Source organism: Carcharodon carcharias, chromosome 13, assembly GCF_017639515.1.
Source record: "Carcharodon carcharias isolate sCarCar2 chromosome 13, sCarCar2.pri, whole genome shotgun sequence".
Taxonomy (NCBI): Eukaryota; Metazoa; Chordata; class Chondrichthyes; order Lamniformes; family Lamnidae; genus Carcharodon; species Carcharodon carcharias.
This window is the reverse complement of record NC_054479.1, coordinates 103,219,516-103,243,983: the sequence shown is the minus strand read 5'-3', so window position 1 is coordinate 103,243,983 and position 24,468 is coordinate 103,219,516. Positions and strand designations below refer to the sequence as shown.

General features: G+C 38.7%; 1 protein-coding gene across 7 annotated transcripts in view; it reads right to left on the bottom strand.

Moving 5' to 3' along the window:
• Positions 1-6,538: 6,538 nt before the first annotated feature.
• The window catches only part of LOC121285947 (T-complex protein 11-like protein 2), a 41,795-nt gene continuing 23,865 nt past the window's right edge, over positions 6,539-24,468 (bottom strand). For 4 of the 7 annotated variants that reach the window (XM_041202911.1, XM_041202910.1, XM_041202912.1 and 1 more), the window contains 6 exons: positions 23,546-23,766; positions 23,176-23,312; positions 22,148-22,338; positions 18,314-18,495; positions 10,434-10,606; positions 6,539-8,757 (listed from right to left, as the gene is read on the bottom strand). In XM_041202911.1, the coding sequence (XP_041058845.1) occupies positions 8,516-8,757; positions 10,434-10,606; positions 18,314-18,495; positions 22,148-22,338; positions 23,176-23,312; positions 23,546-23,766 (1,146 nt within the window). In that variant the 3' untranslated portion in view covers positions 6,539-8,515. The other 3 variants (XR_005944847.1, XM_041202914.1, XM_041202915.1) reach the window with 3 other exon arrangements.

Here is a 24,468-nt window from a genome sequence, read left to right as displayed (position 1 = left end):
TAAATGGAATAGACACTTCTGCAGCACCCGATACTATATCACATAAGTCATTATTTAAAGTGTCCACATTTTCTGTAAATCCTAGACCTTTAACGCTATCTGCATGCCTCTTCCAAAAAAACCATCCACTGTGCTCTCCAAAAACACCACTGTGAACTCACCTTAGTTATTTTTTCATTCAAACGCAACCCTACTCTTCCCCACATAGGAAAAGGATCACTTCCAATAGTAGTGTCTTCATAAACATCCCATTCACATCTTCCTGCCAATGCATTGGAAACCAGCATTAGGTCCAGGCACGTCAAAATGTTTTTACCAGCGTTTTTTCAAATACTCCTCCCACCATTCAAACACACCAGATTACAATGCTCAAGTAAGTTTTCCACCACCCTCCCATTTCTGTCTATATGACCACTACTCCACATCAGACTATGTGCATTAAAATCCCCACACCACATAATAGGCTTTTTGAGACACGATATCAAGACTTCTAATTCTTCAAAATTAAGATCTTTACAAGGACTATAAAAATTAACCGAAAGAAAACTATCTGAATGACACTAAATTTCAACAACATTGCATTCTAAAGGAGTATCTAAATTAATAATTCTACAATTTATTGAATTTCTAAGAAAAAGAGCACATTCCCCCCTCCATCACCCACAATCATATCTTTCAAAACTGCCACGTATCCCTGGATCACAAAATCTAAGCACGGTTTTAACTGAGTTTCTTGAGTACATATAATATCTGGCTTTTCAATTAAATCAGCTTAGAATTGTTTAAACTCTTGACCATTTGCAATCAAACTTCTAGCATTCCATTGTAATATTAAAAAACCCAACATGAAATCAACTAACCGGAGAGGACTGAGATGGTTGCATTGTATTACCTAATAGGAGCACCCCATTTATTTTCGCAAGGGACACACCATGAACATTCAGGTACTTCTCAGCACACTTAACAATAATCTTCATTTTCTTTGTTTGCTTTGGGTTTGTGCAGTACAATTGATCACTGCAGTAACAAAGGCTAAGAAATTATCTTTACTGACCACCAAAAGGTCAGATGATCTTGAAACCTTATTGTGAGTCACAACTAAAGGTTCTGTTGTATTCCTTCCCCTATCTCTCGAAATACCTGCCTCTCCTATCACCTTCCCCCTCACAGTTTTTATTGCCTCTGCATAAGTCAGCTTACCCTCCACCCTCAATTTCTGTATCTCTCGTGCTTTAATATTTTCCTCACACACACCATAAGCAGCACTGTTTACTCCCACAGTTACAATACTTAACCTCCACTCCTTCCCCACGTTTTCCATAATCGTGAGCTCCTCTAGACCTTCCACATCTCTCTTTGCCTCTGCCCAACTACTACAGATCAATCCTCTGACAATTAAAACAGCGCAATGGAGGAGGAAGAAATGGTCTCACTGAAAACTTAAATATCCCAAGTGCACCTTTTCAGGCAGCACCTCTCCTTCAAACTTCAAAATAACCAAATTAGCTCATGCTCTGAATACACTTAACTCCTAAAACTTTCCCGCCCCAAACATTTCACATTGCATCTTCCACGCTGATATTAAACTTCACCCCAGCGATCACCCCTTGTACAATTTTCCAGTCTCCCAGAATAAAGCTCTCCACCTGTTGTTTTCCTAAATATTTAATTTTCAAAGCCTTATTCCTTTGCTGAGAATCTCGACAAAAAATCAACAGATTACCATCTGATAAATCTTTAGTAAACTTAATATCTCCAATTTCATTCTTAAGGAAAGTTGCCAACTTAACCAGATTTGTTTTAGCCAAACCTTTATCTTTAGATGTACTTCTATCGCTTCTGTTCTCTTTTCTTTCCTAAAAGAACTTGCCACAGAATCTGTAGATGTCTTACTCTCCTTTTATTTCTCTGAACTTCCGTCCATTTTCCACTTCCTGCTTCCTCACTACCAGTGAAAACACTGTCTCCGTCACTCCCCTCCATTGCATTTCCTCCTCCCCCTTTGGTTGACATGGTTCCCCACCACCGCATCAGCCTCAAACCGCATCTCCCAGTACTGCCTTTGGTACCACTACCTTCTTTCAACTTGCATGCCTCTTACTAATTGTACTAACCCTCAACACCTGAATGTTCACTCTCAAGTTCTATTGTTATCTGAGCAATAACACTATCTGGCTTGACTCACTTGTCAACTCAAATATGATATATTCACTCTCAAAACTTTCTTCACTGTCTGCCCATATAGTTTCTTTATCTAGCTCTATAATGCCAGAACTCTTTTTTTCAAATTTACAATTAAAAACAGTTTTTGTATCCTTTATCTTCTCAACTGCTGCATTTTGTTCTCATTAGTGAACATCCCGTAAAAAAAAAGCCTCATGGTCTCCATTTTAAATTGTCTTGTCTCATCTGCTTCCCCTTCCTATTTTTCTCTTGTTATCAGCTTTTATTTAACCTTTTAATTTTAGTCTTGCAATAACTGCAACAGAAATGCAGGGAACAGCACCAAGCCTTGTACATAGCCTTCTTTAACCTCGCAAAAGCCTTCGACACTGTCAACCACGAAGGATTATGGAATATCCACCTGTTTCGACTGCCCCCAAAAGTTTGTCACCATCCTCTGTCTGCTCCACGATGACAATGGATCCTGACCAATGGATTCACGACAGACCCAATCCATGTTCCGACCGAGGTCAAGCAAGGCTGCAACATCACACTGACACTCTTATCAATCTTCCTTGCTGCAGTGCTCCACTTCACCATCAGCAAGCTCCCCGCTGGAAAGAAGTTAAACTACAGAATAAACGGAAACCTGCTCAACCTCCGCTGCCTGCAGGCCAGATCCAAGATCATCCCATCCTCTGTCATCAAACTACAGTATGCAGATGATGCTTGCATCTCCACACACTCAGAGGCCCAGCTCCAAGCCATTGTCAACACCTTCAGAGGCATATGAGAGCATGGGCGTTACACTAAACATCCTAAGACAAAGGTCCTCTACCAACCTACCTCCTCCACACTGCACTGCACCCCCACCCCCCCCACCAATTCCTGTTTATTAAAATCCATAATGAGGCCTTGGACAACGTGGACCACTTTCCACATCTTGGAAGCCAACTGTCAACAGGGGCAGATATTAACGACGAGGTTCAACACTGCATTGAGCGTGCCAGTATAGCCTTTGGCTGCCTGTGGAAGAGACTTTGAAGACCAGGACCTCAAACCCAGCACCAAGCTCATGGTTGACAGAGCAGTAGTGACACTTGCCCTCTTATATGGCTCAGAGATGTGGACTATGTATAGCAGGCACCTCAAAACTCTGGAGAAGTGCCACCAGCGCTGCCTCTGCAAGATCCTCCAAATCGATAGGCACAACGACATCAGTGTTCTCGCTCAGGTCAACATCCCCAACATCGAAGCATTAACCATGTTCGATCAGCTCTGCTGGGCAGGCCACGTCATTCGCATGCCTGACATGAGACTCCCGAAAGAAACGCTCTACTCGGAGCTTTGACACAGCAAGCAAGCTCCAGGAGGGCAGAGGAAATGCTTCAAGGACATCCTCAAAGCCTCCTTGAAAAAGTGCAACATCCCTACCGACATCTGGGAATCCCTAGCCCTAGACTGCCCGAAGTGGCGGGAAAGCATCTGGAAGGAGCTGAACACCTAGAGTCTCATTGCAAAGGGCTAGCTGAAGCCAAGTATCTACAGCAAAAGGAGCATGTGGCAACCCAGGCACTGCCCCACCCGCCCGATCCCCCTACCATTGTCTGCCCCGCCTGTGACAGAGACTGTAGGTCGTGCATTGAACTCTTCACTTACCTGAGAACTCATTTTTAGTGTGGAAGCAAGTCATCCCCGACCCTGCGGGACTGCCTAAAAAAGAGGAAATTTAGTTTTTTTTACCCTAGGTGTTGATTTTGTCTGTTTGATATCCCTTTTAATTTGATATTTTGTTTTACTTTTTACTTCCCTCTGATATTACTTGTGTTATTAGGCTGGTTTCCCATATATTCTATGTCATACAGATGTTCTTTCACCTTAGCTCCTCTCCAATGCACACATATAACCTTAATTTTCTGGTTGCCTTCCCATTGAATCTAGTTATTTCTTTACTAACATTTAAGAAAGTAGACATATGGATTTATTCTTCCCCCATTTCTTTACCAAAACTTCATCATTTGGAAGCATTGGGGAAGTGAGTGTTTCCCAGACACAAGTAATTGCTCGCAGTCAGAGCTCACCTTTACCAATTTCAATAGCTTGCAGTGGAGTCGGTGGTCCTTTTAATTTACTTTTGTTAATAAACATGTTTTTCAATATGTGTGTCATGATGTTTACCATGCATTTGAAACTTTCTGGGACCCTCCACCAAGCAGCTGCCATTTTAGTGGGCTGGAAGTGGAAACTTTTGCATTACCATATTACATTTGTATATGAAATTGCCCATAATTTAGTGCTAAATTTATCATCACACTTAAAAAGAGCAGTGTGCAAAGAAATTAAAGCAGAACACAAAGCTGACACACTAAGGCTACTAAGATTTATTTTACTGTTCCTTATGCTTAGAAATACTCAGCACAAGAGGCAACTGCATTGATGACATTCACCTTGACAAACCCTTATTTCATTTTTTTTTAAAGTCAGCACACCAGAATCTAATCAGACATGTAGCCAATCTCAATAGAAATGTTACAAATTTTCAGTAATGTCCAATTGGGTGCCTTTTCTTAGGGATCTAGTTGTTGAGTAGACCAGGAGTAATTAATGATCTGATAGTGAAGGCACCCCTAGATAGCAGCAACCATAACATGATTGAATTTTACATTCAGTTTGAGGGAGAGAGCAGTGGGTCTGAGACTAAGTTATTAAAGTTAAAGAAGGGCAATTATGAGGGCATGAAAGCTAAGCTGGCTAAAGTGAATTGGCAAATTAGGTTAAGGGATAGGTCAATAGAGATACAGTGGCTAATATTTAAGGGATTATTTCTGAATGCACAGAATAGATACATTCCAACGAGTAAGAAAAAATCCAAGGGACAGAAACACCATCTTTGGTTAACTAGAAAGTTTAAAGATGGTATCAAATTTAAAGAAAAAGCATAATCGTACAAAGACAGAAGATTGGACAGAATATAAAGAACAGCATAGAATGACTAAGGAGGGAAAAATTAAAGTATGAGAGAAAGTTAGCCAGAAATATAAAAACAAACAGTAAGAGTTTTTATAAATATTTTGAAAAGAGTTAACAAAGTGAACATTGGTCCTATTGAAAGTGAGTCTGGAGAATTGATAATGGAAAACAAGGAGACGACAGATGAATTCACCAGGTATTTTGCATCAGTTTTCACTACCGGATACAAGTAACATCCCAGAAGCAGTTATAAATGAGGAAATGGAAGTGGGGAAGGAAGTCAGGAAAATTACAGTCACCAGAGAAGTGGTTCTGAGTAAATTGTTAGAGCTGTGGGCTGACAAGTGCTCAGGTCCTGATGGACTTCATTGTAGGGTCTTAAAAGAAAGTGTCTGGTGAGATAGTTGATGCATTGGTTTTAATTTTCTGAAACGTCCTAGATTCGGGGAAGGTCCCATTCGATTGGAAGATAGCAAATGTGACTCCATTATTCAAAAAAAGGGAGCGAGAAAAAGCAGGAAACTACAGTCCAATTGGCTTAACATCTGTCGTATGGAAAGCACAAAGGCAAACAACTTGAGGCTTTCCTAGGCTAGATAAGCTCTCTTAATGGTGTACAGACATGTATCTTCCTGCTCTCTTGTTAAAATAAATACAAATTTCAACTTGAGCAATTTTAAATTAAATAATACTTTCACATTTAGCAAAACAAGTAACCCAGAATCTTGCACAGCTGGTTTATATATGTTGTCTCTTTGTACGAGGAGATAGGTTAGAAACATCAACACATGAAAACTCTCATGGTTATGGAGTCACCTTGTGGACTCTTGCCCCTCTTAACAACTAAACATTATAAGTAGAGATTTAGCCAGGGAGTTAGCTGATTGGTGTTAGCCATGACTCAGTTGATAGCACTTTTGCCTCCAAGTCAAAAGGTTATGGTTTGAAGTCCCACTCGAGTACAAATATCAAGGCTGACACTCCAGTGCAGAACTGAGGGAGTGCTGCACTGATGGAAGGATGAAACGTTAACCTGAAGCCCCATGTGCCATCTCAGGTGAATGCCAAAGATCCCATGGCACTATTTGGAAGATCCAGGGTTAGTCAATACTTATCCGTCAATCACAAACAGATTATCTGGTGGTTAACACAATGCTGTTTGTGGGACCTTGCTGTATGCAAATTTGTAGCTTTGTTTGCTCATTACAACGTGACTGTACTTCATTGGCTGTAAAGTAGTTTAGGATTTAAACTCATGAAAGGTGCTACATTCATGCAAGTCTATTTTTAAAGACAATGCAGGAGCCATGAAATTCATAAGTTATCACATGTTCTCTGCTTTGCCTATATTTGAGATGTGAGAAAATTGCTTTCAAGATTATGAAATATAGATCTTAAAACAGACTTCATTTAAAATTTTATTAAATATAAAACTTCATACTTGGATATAACCTCATTTTTTATCCAGTATTAGTTCTGCCAACAACTAAGAAGAACTGAGATGAGACTTGAAGTATAGCAAATGGTATGACAGCACTATGATCTCCCATCCAGTTTTGGAAATTCTTGTGCTTTTGTTCTCAATTTGACTGAGACTTATCAGCTTTCCTTTCCCTCTACAGATGTCCTTCAGACTGGTACTGAATAAGTCTTGCATTTCATTTCCAGGTATCCATCTCACCTATTTAAATTAATGTCATTGTCCAGGAGTTTTGTTCCTTAAACAATTGCCAGTAATGGATAAATCCGTAGGAGTGTTGGCCTCAGAGTTGAATTTGGGGTATGATAAACAAAAGCATAATTGCAGCTATACTTGTTTATTTTGCACAACAATAAAAGCTAGTCATGTTATCAAGTTAAGGGCTAATCTCAAATTTTGTTTGGTTCAACAAATAATGGGATAAATTTAGGTTAATATTGGACACAGTGTAGAGAAGAAAAAGTGTGGGTATAACTGAATGCCCATTATGGATTCCATCTCAATTTCTTCTAATTAAATTCTTGCAGTATAACCATGCAGATTGATTTTCCTCTCTGCATACTATCAAGCTGGTGCTTAATTTCCAGACTGTGAATATAGATGGATTGTAAAGGGAATTGCAACTTTTAAAAAAGGCTTTGAATGATTTTAAATTGTAAATATGAATTATCTGCCCACTACTGAAAACTTAAAGACCACACATAAATGAACTACACGTGTTCATTCAGTGGATATATGGGGAGTGTTGGTGGTGGGGTGGTGATGAAAGCACATTTTGCTTTGGTCAGGAAAGTTACCCAAGAAAAGCTATAGCTGAACAACAGCCAATATTACTTGAGCTCAGTTCCTACCAAAAAGTACATACCGAAAATTTGCAAGTTATTGGCTACAAACCTACAACTGTAAAATGCAAAAAGCACAAGTGCTTGATTTAAAAACAGGTTGCTCATGTCAGTTAACAGTAAACTTAGCACCAGTTTTACAGTCAGCAGTCTGCAACACAAATGACAAGATTAACAAATACAGTTGCGCAACACTGTTCCAACAAGCTTAGATCTCATGTTAAATAAATCAAAAAACATGCACAGATCAGTCTACAATGAAGAAAATACATCTACACCAATGTTTAAATTGGCATTACAAGTCCTGTTCCAAGCAAGTGAAACTAGAAACCACATTTACAGAGTAAAAGTTTATGCAACAAGGCTAAACTAAACACAGGCAAAATACATTTAAGAATACAACTAACAATTAAAAATAATTTTATGATGAAGCTACCTTCAAGTTTCTACTGATTGTAAAGCCCAAGGCCTGCTCCTCAAGCACCATTAAACCCCAAATAGAGAAAAGTGAACAGCAAAATGTTGAGGGCCAATGAATAAATGCGAGGAGTTGCTGCAGATATTTTAAGTTCTTCACTCAATCGAAAACGGATTTCATTGGATTCTTCCTTCAGTCATTAAACCAAATTTTATTTTCAGTCTTTGCAAACTATATCTTGCAGTTGGCATCATATATAAAAGTATTAATTAAAAAACAATATTTTGATTCTCATAATAGAAAAATACTGAACAATTTTATAATCCTGTTAAAATTTATCTTTAAAATCAGGGCACAAATTGAAACTGACAACTAATTTTTCAAAAATCTAGTGAAGCCGCAATTATTTAGTAAAGATACAATGTATAAATTTAGTTTCAAATGATATTAAATAAGTTCATATGATATAATTGGCTTGCTTTGAAACACAGTAAATGTTTATATATTTGCAATTATATATTTGCAATTATCTAAATGCATTTAAGTGATGAGCAGACTATACAGTCAACATACAAAGATGCAATACAAAAAAAAACACTGCAAGCCAGACTGTGTGTGCTCCCATTTATTAACCTTCTCCACTCAAGGAGAATGTGATGCTGTAGTACCTGCCAATGTTAGATTATTGAACAGCAGTTTTCGCAAAATGCCCGAGTAAAATGGCCCATACACCTGTATGTTGTATTTAATTATACAAACATACTGGGATCCAATCTCCTCCAGTTCAGCTTGTATGGGTGCAAGACCTCCTGGAACAACTGAAACAGTCTTCTGCAGATTTGGAATGCTGAGCAAGTTTCTTATGTACTGTTCAATACGATTATCTGAAAATTAATTAAAACATTCACCTTAAAATATCATGGGAGCACAGAATGTTGGACCATGTTGAAAGTCATGTTTGAGCCACAATTTGCACCCATTGACTATGAATGGATTAAAATCAAGCCCAATAGCTATTGTGCAAAATGTGCAAGTTTACATAGTTTCAGATTACACTTAGAAATTACTGAAAGCATTGGCTTGTACATTTGCCAACATAATTTCCCCTTCACCTCGTATTCATTCCAAAGGGACAGGAATATTAGAGGCTTGTAAGCATATAAGCTGGTAAGCATACAAGCAAGACACCATGTAAAAAGTCTAAATGGAGAGCTAAAATTTTGCTTACCATCCTCTTCACGTCCCCTGATCTTCTGCACTCTTCCCGTCACACAAGCCAGGTATGTTCTTTAATGTACTCTATCTACATAACTGCATACAAGGTCAAAAGTCTAGTGGGCTCAATTTATCAGTCTCCATTCCCCTTCACTTTTTGATGGTCACATACCTGTTGCTCTCTATTTTTTTTTAAAACATGGATGAAATTTTCCAGATCTAACTTGTTTCCCCACTCTTCAGGGTTTCTAATAGTGCAAACTCTCATTGGACAGCAGGTTTTGATTCATGGAAATACGAGTTAATCCCCCTTTTTGGCTATCACCAAATAGTACCCATCCTAAAAGGAGGTTTAGACACTGCATGAGATTCAAGAATCCATTTTGCTCAGGTCTATGGGGCTGGAGCCATAGAAGTGAATCAGTTAGAATATTTGTAAATTCCTGGTTAAGCATCAAACTTTGTACTGTCTCCACCATTTACACCAACACCACTAACCTAAAAAAAAAATCAAGAAAATTATGCCGTTCTATTTCCTGATTACTTTGGGCAGTTGAAGCTGCTATTCACACCTTGCTATTGTATGATTTGCTGTCATTTGTCTTATAAGTCCTTTTAGGCAAGAGATAAGGTTAAGGGGAAATTTAATGGACGTGTTCAAAATTATTAAGGGCTTTGACAAGGTGAACAAGGAGAAAGAGTTTCCAGTGGCAGAATGGTCAGTTATCAGAGGACATGGATTTAAGGTAATTGGCAAAAGAACCATAAAGTAAATGCGGAGTTTTTTTTATATATAATTGAATTGCTGTACTTTGAAATGCACCATCTTAAAAGAAAGAGTGGTGTAAACTGATTCAATAGTAGTTCTCAAATGCTTGAAATTTCAATAAATGCTTGAAAGGGAAAATTTTGCAGGGCTTTGGAAAAGAACAGGAGTGTGGGACTAATTGATTAGTTCCTTCAAAGAGCCAGCAGAGGCATGGACCAAATGGCAGCCCTCTCTGCTGTAACATTCTATGAAAAAAGGGTATATTTCCTAATTACTATTGCAGAGAATCGCCATAAGAAAGAGAATCAGGGTGGAGATCTGAACGCAAATGCCAGAGCTGATAATCCCTAAATAACAATGGGTTAAGTTTGAAATTTTTTTCAAAGTCAAAACTTTGTTTGAAATTGATCTTTCCTAATTGCAAAAATGTGTTTGTTTTGTTATCATGTCCACTTTCAACTGAATTCTAGGACACGATTAAGCTGGGAAATAAAATGTTCCAGAAAAATCTTCATATTTGGAGCAGCTAATGGAGTGAAAAGTTAATACACAAGCAAAGCTAATTTTTGTACTTACTGATAAGTGTACGGACAGGGTTGCTCTCTTCCGCAATGCTGCAGATCTGACCTGTGAGGTTTGTCTGATTTTCATTATTAAGCACAGGGTAACCCCTTTCAGTCAAGGATTGGTTTATTTCAGAACAAACCTTTACACTTATGGTCTTAAGTGTTTCTTCAAGATTGAAATTTCTTCACAGTATAACCAATAAAAAAGAAGAATAGTCAGGTTAGCATTTGGTGCATTGGTCGTCAAAATGAACTAATTGATCTTTAATGGTTTTCCATACAGTGAGCCAGACCAAATGTGGTCTTCAGGCAACAATTTAAAACAGAAAATAATTGGAACTTGGCAAGCCGATGTAATTCAATTATAAACACATGTATTTGAGCCTTATTTTTACATAACGCTTTGTTTTTTTTTTTAAAAAGCAAAACTTACAAGCAATTTGGAAAGCACATCTACAAAGCTAGTTGAAGCATTGTTTCTGTTAAACAGGCTGAGGAGATGTGTTCCAAAAACTCTATGCTACAGAGTTACCATTGGCAGGAAGGTGCAACTACATCACAACAGGTTTACAAAGGCAATCCCATAAATGTGGATTATTTATATGTAGGGAAAAGGGTGACACAGTAGTGTAACAATTAAGTCAGGCTTTGTAGACAGTATAACAGATTGAGGAATTTTAAAATCCTGTGGATAGCTGATTATAACTGATGAAATCATCATATTTATACTGCTACTCCTGCCCAGAAGAAAGCTGTGTGCACACATCCTTATGTGCAGAAATACAGTGCATCCCAGCATTTAAAATGATAATGGTTAAGAAGTGCATTTAAAAATATATATAAAATCCACAGGAAGACCAAGGGACCCATTTATAACCAATTTCAACATCACATACTATGTTAGATGCTATGTGCTGTCATACCCAAGTGCTTTTCCCCCCAGAGACGCACTCACCAATGGACTGCAACTCCACTACTGCAATATAAACATATCCTCAGTTACCAAATTCAACACCTCTTCACCCATAAAATTGTACAGGATATAATGCATACTGTACTTAATCTTGAGAGCATTTTGTTGCAAAACCAGATCCCTGCTTTAGATGTTTTTAGAATTGCTGCATTTCGCTTTATTTCAGTCATGTTAAATATTTAAGGCAGGATAGGGATAGATGCCATTTTTTTCACATTTCATAATGTTAAAAACTGTTTAAGAAAAACAGACAAGATAATTTCCTAAGTGTGATGATTCAGTTTGTTGGAAGACAACATATTGGACACAGCAGCAAGGAAAATTAAGCCTAACACACCCTTATACTGAGATATTGATCCCACACATTCTGCTGCAACAAGGACATGAAAGGTAGTTAACGGCAATAAAATCATTCCCTAGTTATTGCTGTACAACTCCATGCAGTCAACTCAAAGGTATAATTAGCTGAGACCTGAAAGTAGTGTGCAACCTAGATTGGTGAGAGAAAAATCAAATATCATTTTCATAATTTTCAAATTCAAAGTTTGCATAATTTTTTTTTTTTACAAAGCATGTTTTTGTAATCTGGAATGCATTGTCTGAAAAGGGTCCTGGAAGTAGATTCAATGGTAAAATTCAAAGAGAATTGGATAAATACTTGAAGGGAAAGGCTTATGGGGTTGGGGAGTGAGGCTAATTGGACAGCTCTACCAATGAGCTGGCACAGGCATGATGAGCTGAATGGCCTCCCTCTTTGCAGTATTATCCTACAATTCTGTGATTTGTTCCCTGGACTGTTATTCTAGAAAATCATGTTTACATTCAGATGTTAAAAAAGCAGTAAACTGAATGCAAATTATTTAAAAAGGCAATGATTAGGGTAAAAAAAAAGACTTGCATTTATGTAGTATCTTTTTAAATTCCAGGACATTACAAAGCATTTTGCAGCCTATAAAGTACTTTTCAAAGTTAGTCACTGTTGTAATGTAGGAACTTCAGCAGCCAATTTATGTACAGCAGGATCCCACAAACAGCAAAAGTGATAACGGCCAGGTAATTTGTTGTTACATGTTTTTGGCTGAGGGATAGATATTGGTCAGGAGACTGGGAATAACTCCCCTGCTCTTCTTCAAAATACTGCTATGTCAGCCCAAGTGATAGCAGGTGGGGCCTCAGTTTAACATCCCATCCAAAAGACAGCATGGGATTTTGTGCCCTGTCCTCTGGAGTGGGATTTGAACCCGCAACCATCTATCTGACTCAGAGGCAAGAGTTCAACCACCTGAGCCATGGCTGACACATTCTTCATGTCTATGATCAGAGGTTCCTTTCAAGTTTTATAAAAAATTTATACAGAGACACAAATTAAACAAGAAAAACATGCATGAGAAGAACATTAAGAATATAAGCAGAGTTGTCAGCACTCTAAAGATGGCTAAAGTGGATTTCATTTGTCTAAAGCACAGGGCTACCTATATGACCTAAGTCGACATCATCTTCTTACCATGTCCCTCAGGATTGAGGATGACACTCTGGTGCTTACACTCCAATTCGATGAGTTCAGAGATGGCTGGTAAGTCCAATGTGCAATCTGCAGACGCTGCCAAGTGTGGAACAGGTGATGCTTGAAGGGTTGGGTATGTGGGTTGTTTGGAGGTTTGTGCTCCCTCTGAAGCTTCAACTTCACCTCTGCACATTCCCAACAAAATCTCTTGATGTGTTTGGTGCCTTTCTGAATGAGCCTTCTCCATTTTAGTCGGTCACAAGCCAGCATCTCTCTTGAGGCGGTGAATATGTTTACCTCTTTAGAGATGCTTTGAGGACTTTCCTAAAGCATTTCTGCTGTCTTCCTGGGAGTCTCCTGCTGTGACCGAGTTCAGAGTGGAGCAGTTACTTCAGGAGTCTGGTATCAGGCATACGAACAACATATACCACCCAGTGGAGCTGGTTTTAGGTAATTAGCACCTTGATGCTGGGCAAGTTGGCTTGGGAGAGGACGCTGTTGTTTGGCTGACTTTCTTGCCATTGGATGGAAAAGATCTTATCAAGGCACCGCTGATGGTACTTGTCAGAGGCTTGAGATGCCTGATGTAGGTTACCCGAGTCTCCGAAGCATATGGGAGCATGGGGACTTCAGAGGGCATAGAGCTTTAGTACATAGATGACATTCGTGTACACACACACACACACAGAAAATGAACTTCAGGTCATTGTCAACTGCTCTTCCGAAACAGTTGAGAAAAATGGGCCTTTCACTAAACAACCGGGAAACTAAGACCCTCTTCCGACAGCTCCATAGCAAAACACCTCCCTCCATTGATTAAGATCAACGTTATGATCCTGGAAAATATGGACCATTTTCTGGAACTTGGGATCCTCCTCTTAAAGTCTGATAAAGACAAAATTCATCATCGCTTCCAATGTGTCAACTTAGCCTTTGGCCAACTGAGAAAAACAAGAGTAAAGTACCAGGATCTTAAACCCTATACTCAGGTCATGGTTTACTGGGTGTAGCGATGACCAGACTGTTTGAACAAACGCTTAGTAATTATGGACATTAACGACCTAATAGTTTGCTCACGATTGCAATTTACAATCACTCATGTTCAGCTTTCAAAAAAAGTCATAGTTTTTAATCATATTAATTAGTGATTGCTTTCAGCCCTCTGGCATCTTTCAGTCAAAGGGTGTACAATAATATATCACCTTAGGGGCTATCAGGCAAGTCCATTTTTATGCTACAGATAACCACACACATGCAATTTCAATAGAAGAGTGGTCAAGTGGCAGAAGCTGGAATCCCAAATTACTGACACCATGAGCATAGGTGTAGCACCCTGCAACCGTTGCTAAGATTAGCTAGCTAAAGTAGCAGACCAGATATTGTACATAGAACCATCCTGTTCTCCGTCGCACAATAATCATATGATGCATTCAAGCCATGGAGCCAATAGAACACTTCTGAATGATTGTCATCAGATGTATTTGATATGCCCAAGTTTTAATATTTAAAATTACTGAAGTTATGGCCTCTGCCAGAATATTGTGTCCAGTTCTGGCTACCACACCCTTTAGGAAGGATATCACGCCCTTGAAGAGGCTAAAGAGGAGATTTACCAGAAACGCATGAGGGACTTCCGTTATATGGAGGGAGACCGGAGAAACTAAGATTGTTGCTGAAGGAGACAATGTTATGAGGAGATTTAATAGAAGTGGTAAAAATTATGAGGGGCTTTTAAAGGGCAAACTGTTCACTGCCAGGAGAGTTGGTAATCAAATTGTTACACTCTGAAATATATTGCTGCAAGTGTTGGAAGCAGATTCAATATAAAGATTAAGAAGGGAATTAGATATACACTTGAAAAGGAGAAATTTGCAGAACTATGGGAAGAGAGCTAGGGAGTGGGACTACCTCTTCAGAGTGTGATAGGTTGAATGGTTTCCTTCTTTGCTTTATGATTCTATGAAATTGGAAAGATACTATCATTCTTTGGAATGTAATGTTTACTTAAGGGTGGTCCAGTGTCATACTATATATAGTTTATTTATTTAGGCTCTGCCCATGAATCATGTTTTCCACATAGGCAGTGATGCATTTTACACTAACCTGCCGCACCCCAGCCCAGATTTCTTGCATTTAGAATAAAAAATAAATCAAGAAACCAAAATTCTAAATACTGTAGCTACCCATCTCAGAATTTTCCCTCAATAGCGTGCAAGCAGGTTCACATCCTTGACTTTAACATGGCATGAACTAATGTCACTAACTGATCAAAACAGATATAAGACCATAAGACATAGGAGTAGAAGTAGGCCATTCGACCCATTGCGTCTGCTCTGCCACTGAATGAGATCATGACTGATCTGATAATCCTCAATTCCACTTTCCTGCCTTTTCCCCCATAACCCTCATTTCCCTTACTGATTAAAAATCTGTCTATCTCAGCCTTGAATATACTTAACGACCCTGCCTCTAAAGCCCTCTGTGGTAAAGAATTCCACAGATTGACTACCCTCAGAAGAAATTCCTCCTCATCTGTGTTTTAAGTGGGTACCCCCTTGCTCTGATTATACCCTCTGGTCCTAGATTTTCCCACAAGGGAAACAACTTCTCAACATCTACCCTGTCAAGACCCCTAAGAATTTCATATGTTTCAATAAGGTCACCTCTCATTCTTCTAAACTCCAGTGAGTACAGGCCCAACCTACTCAACCTCTCCTTGTAAGAAAATCCCTCCATCCCCAGGATCAACCTAGTGAACCTTCTCTGGCCTGCCTCCAATGCAGTATATCTTTCCTTAGATAAGGAGACCAAAACTGTTCACAGTATTCTAGGTGTGGTCTAACAAGTGTCTTGTATAGTTTTAGCAAGACTTCCCTCTTATTATACTCCATTCCCTTTTAAATAAAGGCCTATATTCCATTTGCCTTACCTATTACCTACTGAACTTGTATGCTAGCTTTTTGGGATTCATGCACGACACCCAAATCCCTCTGTGCTGCAGCTTTCTTCAGTCTTTCTCCATTTAAGTAATATTCAGTTCCTCTATTCTTCCTGCCAAAGTGCATAACCTCACACTTTCCCACATTATATTCTAAAAGCCACATTTTGCCTATTCACTCAACCTGTCTATATCCCACTGTAGACTCCTTGTGACATTCTCACCACTTGCCTTCCCACCTATTTGTGTGTCATCCGCAAACTTGGCGATAGTACATTCATTTCCCTCATCCAAGTCATTAATATATATTGTAAACAATTGTGGCCCCAGCACTGATGCCTGTGGCACTTCACTAGTTACAGGTTGCCATCCTGAAAATGCCCGTATCCCAACACACTATCTTCTATTAGTTAGCCAGTCCTCTATCCATGCTAATGTACTACCCCCAACACCATGGGCTTTTATCTTATTAGGTAGCCTTATGTGTGGTACCTTATCGAATACCTTCTGGAAATCCAAATATATTACATCTACTGGTTCCCCTTTATCTATCTTGCTTGTTATCTGCTCAAAGAATTCTAATAAATTTGTCAGGCATGATTTCTTTTCATGAAGCCATGCCAACTCTGCATGATTAGGTTAAGCATTTCTAAATGTTCTGCTATTACATCTTGTGTGATAGACTCCAACATTTTCCCTGGTGATGACAGATGTTAAGCTAACTGGCCTAAAGTTACCTGTTTTTTGTCTCACTCCCTTTTTGAATAAGGGTGTTACATTGGCAGTTTTCCAATCCTCTGGGACTTTTCCAGAATCTAACTCTCTTGGAAGATTACTACCTGTGCATCCACTATCTCTGCACTTATTTCCTTTCATATCCTAGGATGCAACCCACCAGGTCCAGGGGCCTTATCAGCCTTTAGTCCCATTAGTTTCCATAGTACTTTTTCCCTAGTGTTAGTTATTGTACTTGTTTCTTCCCCCCGCCCCCAACTTTTGCCCCATGATTATTTAGTATTTTTGGTACGCTATTAGAGTCTTCAACCGTGAAGACTGAGGCATCTCTTCTGCCATTTCCTGGTTCCCCATTATTACTTCCCCAGGCTCATTCTCTAAGGGGTTTGGCCTCTCTTTTCCTTTCTCTTACTATCTGTTTTTAGATTACCCTCAAAGTTTATTTTCTCCCTCTATTATTTTTTGGTCATCTGTTGGTTTTTAAAACTTTTCCCAATCTCCTGGCTTACCACTAATCTTTGCCACATTGTATGTTTTTTCTTTCATTTTGATACTATCCTTAACTTCCTTGGTTAACCATGATTGATTTATCCCCTTCCTACAATCCTTCTTCCTCACTGGGATATATCTTTGTTGTGAGTCATGAACTATTTTCTTAAACGTCTGCCATTGTTCATCAACAGCCTTTTCTGCTAAACCCCTTTCCCAGTCCATTCCCGCCAACTCTACCCTCATTCCTTTGTAATTACCCTTATTTAAGTTTAGCACAGATGTTTCTGAACTAAGTTGCTTACTCTGAAATGGAATGCTAAATTCCACCACGTTATGGTCACTGTTTCCTAGGGGATCTTTTACTCTGAGATCATTTATTAAACCTGCCTCATTACACATTACCAGATCCAAAACAGCCTGATCCCTGGTTGGATCCACAACATATTGTTCTAGGAAACTGTCTCGAATACACTCTCTGAATTCTTGCTTGTGGCTTCCTCTGCCGGTTTGATTTTCCCAATCTATATGGAGATTAAAGTCACCCATGATTAATATGCTGCCTTTTTTTTTAAACCTACCTTCATTATTTCCTGATTTATTCTATGTCCGACAGCATAGCTACTATTAGGAGGCCTATAGACTACACCCACCTGTGTCTCCTTCCCTTGTTATTTCTTACTTCAACCCATATAGATTCCACATCTTCTGATCCAAGATCATTTCTTGCTGTCGTACTTATTCCATCTTGTACTAACAAAGTTACCCCATCACCTTCTCCTTCCTGCCTGTCCTTTTGAAAATTCACATACCCCTGGATCTTTAGTTCCCAGCTTTTATCTCCTTGTAACCATGTCTCCGTAATGGCTACAAGATCATATCCATTAATCCTTATTTGTGCCATTAATTCATTTATTTTGTTCTGAGTATTATGTGCATTTAAGTAAAGAGCCATTAATTGTGCCTTTTTACTATTTTTCCCCCCTTTAACCCTATTTGCTGCTTTTTTATGTTTGTACACTCTGTCCCTTCCTGTCACACTCTGGGTATCATTACCTAGTTAGCTGCCTTGCAATGCCGCCATATCCTTTTGCTTTTTAAGCCTACTTATCCCCTCTCCAGAATCTTCCCCCGCACCCCTTTCCCCCCATTTAGTTTAAAGCCCTGTCTAAATTTTAGTAGCTCATTAAATTCAAAAACAATTACTACATTTACTACATTAAGATGAAGGAAAAATAAAATCAAACTCACTTGTCATGCATGCCCTCAAGTAAGACCATAATAACTCGCTTTAATTTGTCTGCAAACTCAGGTAGGCCTGAAATGGTTGCCCCCACCATGTTGTAGATAATCAGTATTATATAGGCCACAAGCCTTTGCAGGTTCAGTTTCTGTTGCAGTTCTTGGAGACGTGATCGATCAGTCATCAGAGTCTAAAAGAAAATCAAAGATAGTTTGAATGCCATGAGCTTGAATGTTTTATTGCAATTAGTTTCTGTGGTTTTGTGATCCTACAAAAAGATGCTCTCCCAATACAGTACTACTGCTCTCTATATCCATGAACTGCAATTTAGCACAAGGGTGAATACTTTTGGCGAGCATATATCTGCAAACTTACTTTTTCCTTCCCACTGCCTGATCTTAACAGGCCATTCAACTGTAGCCAAAGAACCAGCTCCTGAACCTTTACCACTGCTGCTTGGATCAGCCATGTGGAGATGCACAAGCTTCTGACTTTCCCTTCCTTCAGTATACACTGCTGCATTGTAATTTGACAAAAAAAATTGATACAAATGGCAAGTTTGTGGTCTAGCACACCATGCCATTCAGTGTTAGGGTGCGGACGAATACCTACAACTCTCCCACAGCCAAAACTTGAACTTGCTGTGTATTCAGGTGAGATACTTACGCAGTACAGGAGTGTTTTAAAAATGTCTCCTTTCAGATACTTCTTTATATTGTTACAATCCATTTAGGGATTTAAAGAAGAAATCTAAATACCCTGCAATTAACCAACAGAACTACGCCATAAGAGTTCATGTTTTTTTTAATGAAAACAACTTTTATTGTCTATATTAAGAAGAGAAATTAAAGTAAGCACCACTAATTTAATATAGCTTATAAAGATTATGCCACAAATTTAATTCTGCTTTTACTTCTCCCCCGCCCTTGGCTTACGAAATCTTGAAAGTTCAAATCACTTTTCCTAGGACCAACCCAAAAGATATGCCACAGTCTTTCGGAATTTACTTTAATTCTCCTTAGTTTTCCAGCTGTTCCTTGAGATACCGTTTACACAAGAATCCTTCCATTAGCTTTTGGCTAAATGATCCTCCAGTTTTCCTAGTCTGCTCCCACAGTTTCTGTATAGCTCCTTCAAAGCTAACTATTCGAGCTGACTGCTTTCTGCTACAAGGCTCTGAGGACCACTATAGCTTTCTTCTAACAGCTGCAAGCTAGAGCAAATCTTTCAGCTGTTTCTCCCTCACAAAACCCAAACTGAATTGCCTACTTCTATCAAACAAACACACACAGATAAATTAAGCATAGAAACCTACCACTCCAACACACCGTCTCCATTGTGATGTGGCATGCTCTTGGATGCTCTCAAACACAAAAAGTAAATAAATCATTTCATCCTTCATGCTGCTGTTTGATTCTGTAACCTATATAAATAATTTATATTGCTAATGGAGTTTTACGACCCCCTCCCCCAAGAATTTCTGGCACTGTTAAGGAACTCTCTTGTTTACAACCTGGTTTTAGCTTCTTTTGATCTGGGAACTACATACATAATTTATTTTTTTTTAAAAGGGCAAACCTTCTGGCTGTATTATGCTAAGATAGAAGACCCCCTCATGTTTATTGCTTTCACAACTCTATCCATTGCCTTGTAAGATAAATAGGTTAGCTTTTAACTGTGATTAACTACAAACTTGTGTGAATCACATTTACTTCAGGGTTGCTCACTAGTTTCTCAGTTGCCCTTATTTATCTATACTTAAAACTTTGGTTTTAGGGACTAAAAGTTATATTCTAAAATATATGAATTATGAACTAGATATTCACAACAAAATTGCCAATGGCCAGAAGGTGCCATTGCCAGGGATCTGGAAGCAGTTCACTTGATTCTCATTAAGAATGACAGGTCTATCAATAAATTCATGTTAAAATGGGCTGGGAAAGGTAGCAAGCCAAAATTCATTCTTTTTCCTCAAGACAAAAAAAGGAGGAAAATATTTCTAAATATCATGCATAGCATTTGTGTCTGTGTGCATCATTAAATTTAGTCTTTTTGATTCTTTGAAAATAGGGTTTTTTTTAATTGCACCTATTGAGCTTTTGATTTGCATGGAATTTCTCTGCATCTACTCCACATCTGCCAATTCCATTATTCGATGATCCTGCTCTCATCCCCATGAGAACCCAAGTACTGGCCCCCATTCACAGGTGGATGATTGGCTCCTCCAGGTCACCCTTTCGTATTGCGCTGCTCCAGTTTTCTGCTCTGCTGCTTCAGGTGCCCTGGCCATCCCATCAAGTACTCTTAAGTTTCATATTCAAGTATCTCTTTTTTTTGAAATTGCCACAATTGCACTTTGCTTAACGCAAATATGCATATACAACTCAAAGGGTTTCTACAGAAACTGAAGTGACCTGCCACAAAATTTAACTGGTTTGCCATATGAATGGACCAAAGGAACCAAGGGATTTGGTTCTACTACAATAGAAAGATAGGATTTGGCAGGGCAGCGGAATTTTGGGTTAGGCCCAATAATTACATTCACCAAACCACCAAATAAATTTGGTGGATTTTTACTGATAGCCTGAAACGTTCAGGTTTGATGACAGCCACAGATAGGTACCATTATAAACACAAGAGCATCACAAAATGACAGACTCAGAAAGAACGCACAGATTGTGCAAAGCAAAGATTCCCTCACCACTCCCTCCCTTGCCTCCTCCAATGAAACATTAAGGAACACTTGCTATTTTGTGTGTTCCACATAAAAGGCAAATCACCTTTAATTAACCATCTTTTATTTGGAATGAGTCACAGCTTCATAAGTGGAGTCAGCATTACTTCAATTATGCAGACGTTCTGAAGAATCCTCAAATCTCAACAGGCACAGATGGAATAGCTATATATTTATTATCTTCCTTAGAAATGTAAAGAGATTTATAGGGCTAGAAGAAATTTGTCTCAGCCAATGGCGCAAAACGGGACATATCAGATCAGCCGCCTATTATATACAGCCCCAATATTTCATTAATTAGCTGCAGTGGAACTGAATATCAAGTGCTATGTACACTGGGTGGCTGATCTAATATGCCCTGTTTTGTTCCAGAGAAAAATTTCTAATCCAGAATGTTATCCGCTGTGGAGCGAAAGAATTTGATTACAACTGTGGAAATGAATTAACTGGCTGAGGGTCCAAAATTTTCAAAGTAATCTGGCCTGGGGTGAAATATTCCTCTCTGGGGAGTGTTCAGAGTGGATCAGCGAATTGTTTCTATTTAGGATGCATTCCATCAAGTCAAGACAAGACAACTTCATTCCCATATCCTAATGGATGGAAAATGTCTATAGGAGAAGTTGTGCTAAGACAAAGACAGAATGGAGAAAGTCCAGTTTCTGCAGCATCACAGGTCGGAAGGTATTTTCTAGTGACAACTGATCCCTTGTACATTATTCCTGGATTGAAAACAAAACCATCAAATGGTAGACTCTTAGATTCCATCCCATTCAAAATGCCATTGCACCTCTGCTAGCAGAAGAAGGGGCAGTGTCTTACATTCAAAATCAGCTCAGTTTTTCCTCGCAAAACTATTTGGACCTTCAATTTGTTAAAATATCTCCCCAGAAGAACAGGTTAGGGTTTGTCAGAATAAAGTTATTCCCATCCTCCTCCACACCTCTTTAAATAGTCAGACTCTAAAGGGTAATCTCAGTCAGAAAGATCCTGGAGAGCTCTTAGAGTTCCACTTAGGTTCCTCCAGCCCAATTGCTTGCTACAGCTTGGGAAAAGAATCTCCATATTTACAAGAATTTCAAGACCCATTGTTCAAAAATCTAGCATTTACCTCAGGTACTGGCTTATTGTCGTAGTCCCACTGCAAGAATTTTACATAACCATTGTTTAGCACAGAAGAGGGGCTTAGGGAAAGACTGGAACTCCTGTCAGCATCAGAGGGTGATGTGTCTGAGGAGGACACAGGGGCTGAAACTTCAGCAATAGACTCCTTTAGCCACTGAGTTGTATAATCAAGAGCATCTATAAACAGAAACATTCATGTTTTAGAAGAGTTTTAAGCACTGCGCAAAAATAGGGCTAGTTATTAAATATATGTTAATATCCTGCAGAATTAAAACTATTTTTAAAAAGTAAAAAATGTCCTCCAGTTTTGTAAACATGTGTTATTTCAATTCAAATGGGTTAGTAAGACAACCATTATCTTCACTGGGCATTTGCCAATTTCTGCATTCTCAAGCCATACATAAACAAAAAAATAGAGTGTGCAAAAGCCATTCAACTGAAATACACTCCTATTATAAACTGTTCAAAGTTTACCCCACCATAGAATCCATCCCATTCAATCTCAAGAGGAAGTTCTGGATAAATACTCCCTTTTTTAAAACAAATTTTCTGATATTTATACATACCTTATCTGTATTACCATACCATATCTGTATTATTCAAATGTGGACTAGCGTTCTTTATTAGTAACACTGCCTCCTAGTAGCACAGAAATAATTACATTCTGTGGGATATTGCCCCTTTACACCTTTACCAAATAACATCCCAGATGTTTTTAATATTATTCTGTATTACCTTAAAATTTATTTACATTCAAAGTCAGCTACCATTCCATATCGAGGAGGATGTCAAGTGCCTTGCTCTTGGAATGAATCTGGCCATATCCCAAATTTATTCATATAAATGTCTGCTCAATCTCCCAGATAATCAAAAATTAATTCTGCATGATATTAGTAAGAGCCAGATAGAAAAAAGTAGGCAGTGTGCCTTCTGATTTGTATCTTACAAAAAAAAACTGTTGATTAAATATTGTATGTTTACTTGTTTAATCACCATAACATCTACCAAGCTTACTTGGCTGTTTGTTGAGAAAATCCTGGAACTTGCTTCGCTCATAGTCAACAGAACACTGCTGGATGTGCGGTCGGATATTTTGAATGGTGAAGTTGATCATATCCATCGTCATCAAATCAAGAACATGAAATATCTCTCTAATGAAGAGATATACAAAGCTCACTAAAAAAATTTTATTAGAGAAGTATGCCAGAAAAAGTAACATTCTGATCACAAATGTATAATGGGTTGGTCCTCATTTTAAAACGAATACATACTAATCGTAAAGAGGAAGGTTTTCAACTTCTTACATAAACTTAAAAACTTCAAAAATAGCAGCTTGTAAATCTATCACCCATCTCCCCGACCCTCATGCAGGAGATTTATTTACCTGAACAGTGGCACTATTTCAGTAACCGATTTTAATTTTTTGACATCATCATCCCGAACCGGGGCACAGAACTTTCCCATTAATGTGATTATATAAGCAGCCAGTTTATGAATGTCAATAGCATTGTGTTCAGCCTGCTGTTGGATTAGATCTAAATCCAAGACCTCGGAGATCTGGTTCCGAAGTCTGTTTTGACCAGGTATCAGAAATGAAAGTAATATCTAAATGATTAAAAAAAAGTTACACAAATTAAAAAGCTTGCATCTAGTATTTGGGATCTACAACACTAGATTCACTGGTGTTACATTTGTAATGTAACACACACATTTTCGGCTCATTTAGGTGTCTTCAACACTTATCCTGCAATTAAACTGAGATTTTGTACTCTTTTTCCACGTTCTTATTCTTGGCTATTTTCAGTGGTGGTTTGCCAATGCCTTCCACTGTGGTGCCAGTTTAGAATAGGAATGTGGAATGGATGAACCATGAACAGGAAAGAAAACTAGAGAACCTAAAGCAAAAAATGGAAATAGGAAAAAAAAAGAAATTAAACTTCCTAGGGTTACATGAAGTACAGTGGACAGGAGAAGGCGACTTCATGAGCGATGAAGGGAGAATGATATACTCTGGAGGAAAAGGAATGGTGAGCAGCTGTATTACTAGACAAGGAAGCTGCCAAATGCATGAGTGAAGTGAAGTGAAGTGCAAGTCAGGTAGACCAATGCTAAATGAAACTAAAGGGGTAGCCATTATTGAAGTACATATGCCCACAAGTGAATATTTCTCTCATGGGATGTGGGCATCACTGACGAGCATGTGTTGCCCATCCCTAATTGCCCTTGAACTGCATGGCTTGCTAGGCTGTTTCAGAGGGCAGGTGAGAGCCAACCACTTTGCTATGGAGTCACGTGGGCCAGACTGGG